The following is a 578-nucleotide window of genomic DNA, read 5'->3' on the forward strand; positions in this document are numbered from 1 at the left end:
CCTCCCTCACCAGTCTCCTCCCCAGAGCCGTCGCTGCTGTCGTTGGCGTTCTCCTCCCGGATCTTGCCCTCCTCCTTCATCCTCTCCAAGTAGGCGTCGTGCTGGTCCTCATCGGAGTCAGCGTATTCGTCGTAGCTCTGCTTCATGCCCTGTGGGAGAGACGGCGTGAGAGCCGCTCCCCGCGCCCCCCGGCAGCCGCACACACACACCCCCCTCTGGAAACCGCAACTCCTGGCATGCTCCTGGGCGGGCACGGCCCCCGGGCAGGCCCCAGACGCGTGCACGGGGCGGGGAGGACGGGACACCCGCCACGTCTCCCCTCCTTCTCCCCGTCAGGGCTCCAGAGAGAGCGGCAGAAAAGTTATCTGAGTTAGGGGGGGGCCCCTCTCGCAAATCATGCCGGAGTTACTGGGTTTAGTCAGGGACCACCACGGCCATGCAGAGGAAACCTGCACCAGGAGGAGGAAGAGGAGAAAGAGGAAGGGCTATCGCACGGACCTTTTTCCTCTACAAGGGCAAGGAGAGAAAAGAGAGGTGAAAAAAAAAAAGGGAAAAGCAGCGAAATTTTGGAGAGAAGA

The 578-nt window shown here is 61.6% G+C and overlaps 1 protein-coding gene across 1 annotated transcript in view; it reads right to left on the minus strand.

Moving 5' to 3' along the window:
- SSRP1 (structure specific recognition protein 1) overlaps nt 1-578 on the minus strand; it is an 18,263-nt gene that overhangs the window by 3,931 nt on the left and 13,754 nt on the right. Inside the window, exons 11-12 of the mRNA XM_019474355.1 lie at nt 499-507; nt 4-149 (exon numbers count right to left, since the gene is read on the minus strand). Of these exons, the coding sequence (XP_019329900.1) occupies nt 4-149; nt 499-507 (155 nt within the window). The remainder of the gene's footprint in view (nt 1-3; nt 150-498; nt 508-578) is intronic.

The sequence above is a fragment of the Aptenodytes forsteri genome, unplaced genomic scaffold (assembly GCF_000699145.1).
Source record: "Aptenodytes forsteri isolate BGI_AS27 unplaced genomic scaffold, ASM69914v1 Scaffold329, whole genome shotgun sequence".
Taxonomy (NCBI): Eukaryota; Metazoa; Chordata; class Aves; order Sphenisciformes; family Spheniscidae; genus Aptenodytes; species Aptenodytes forsteri.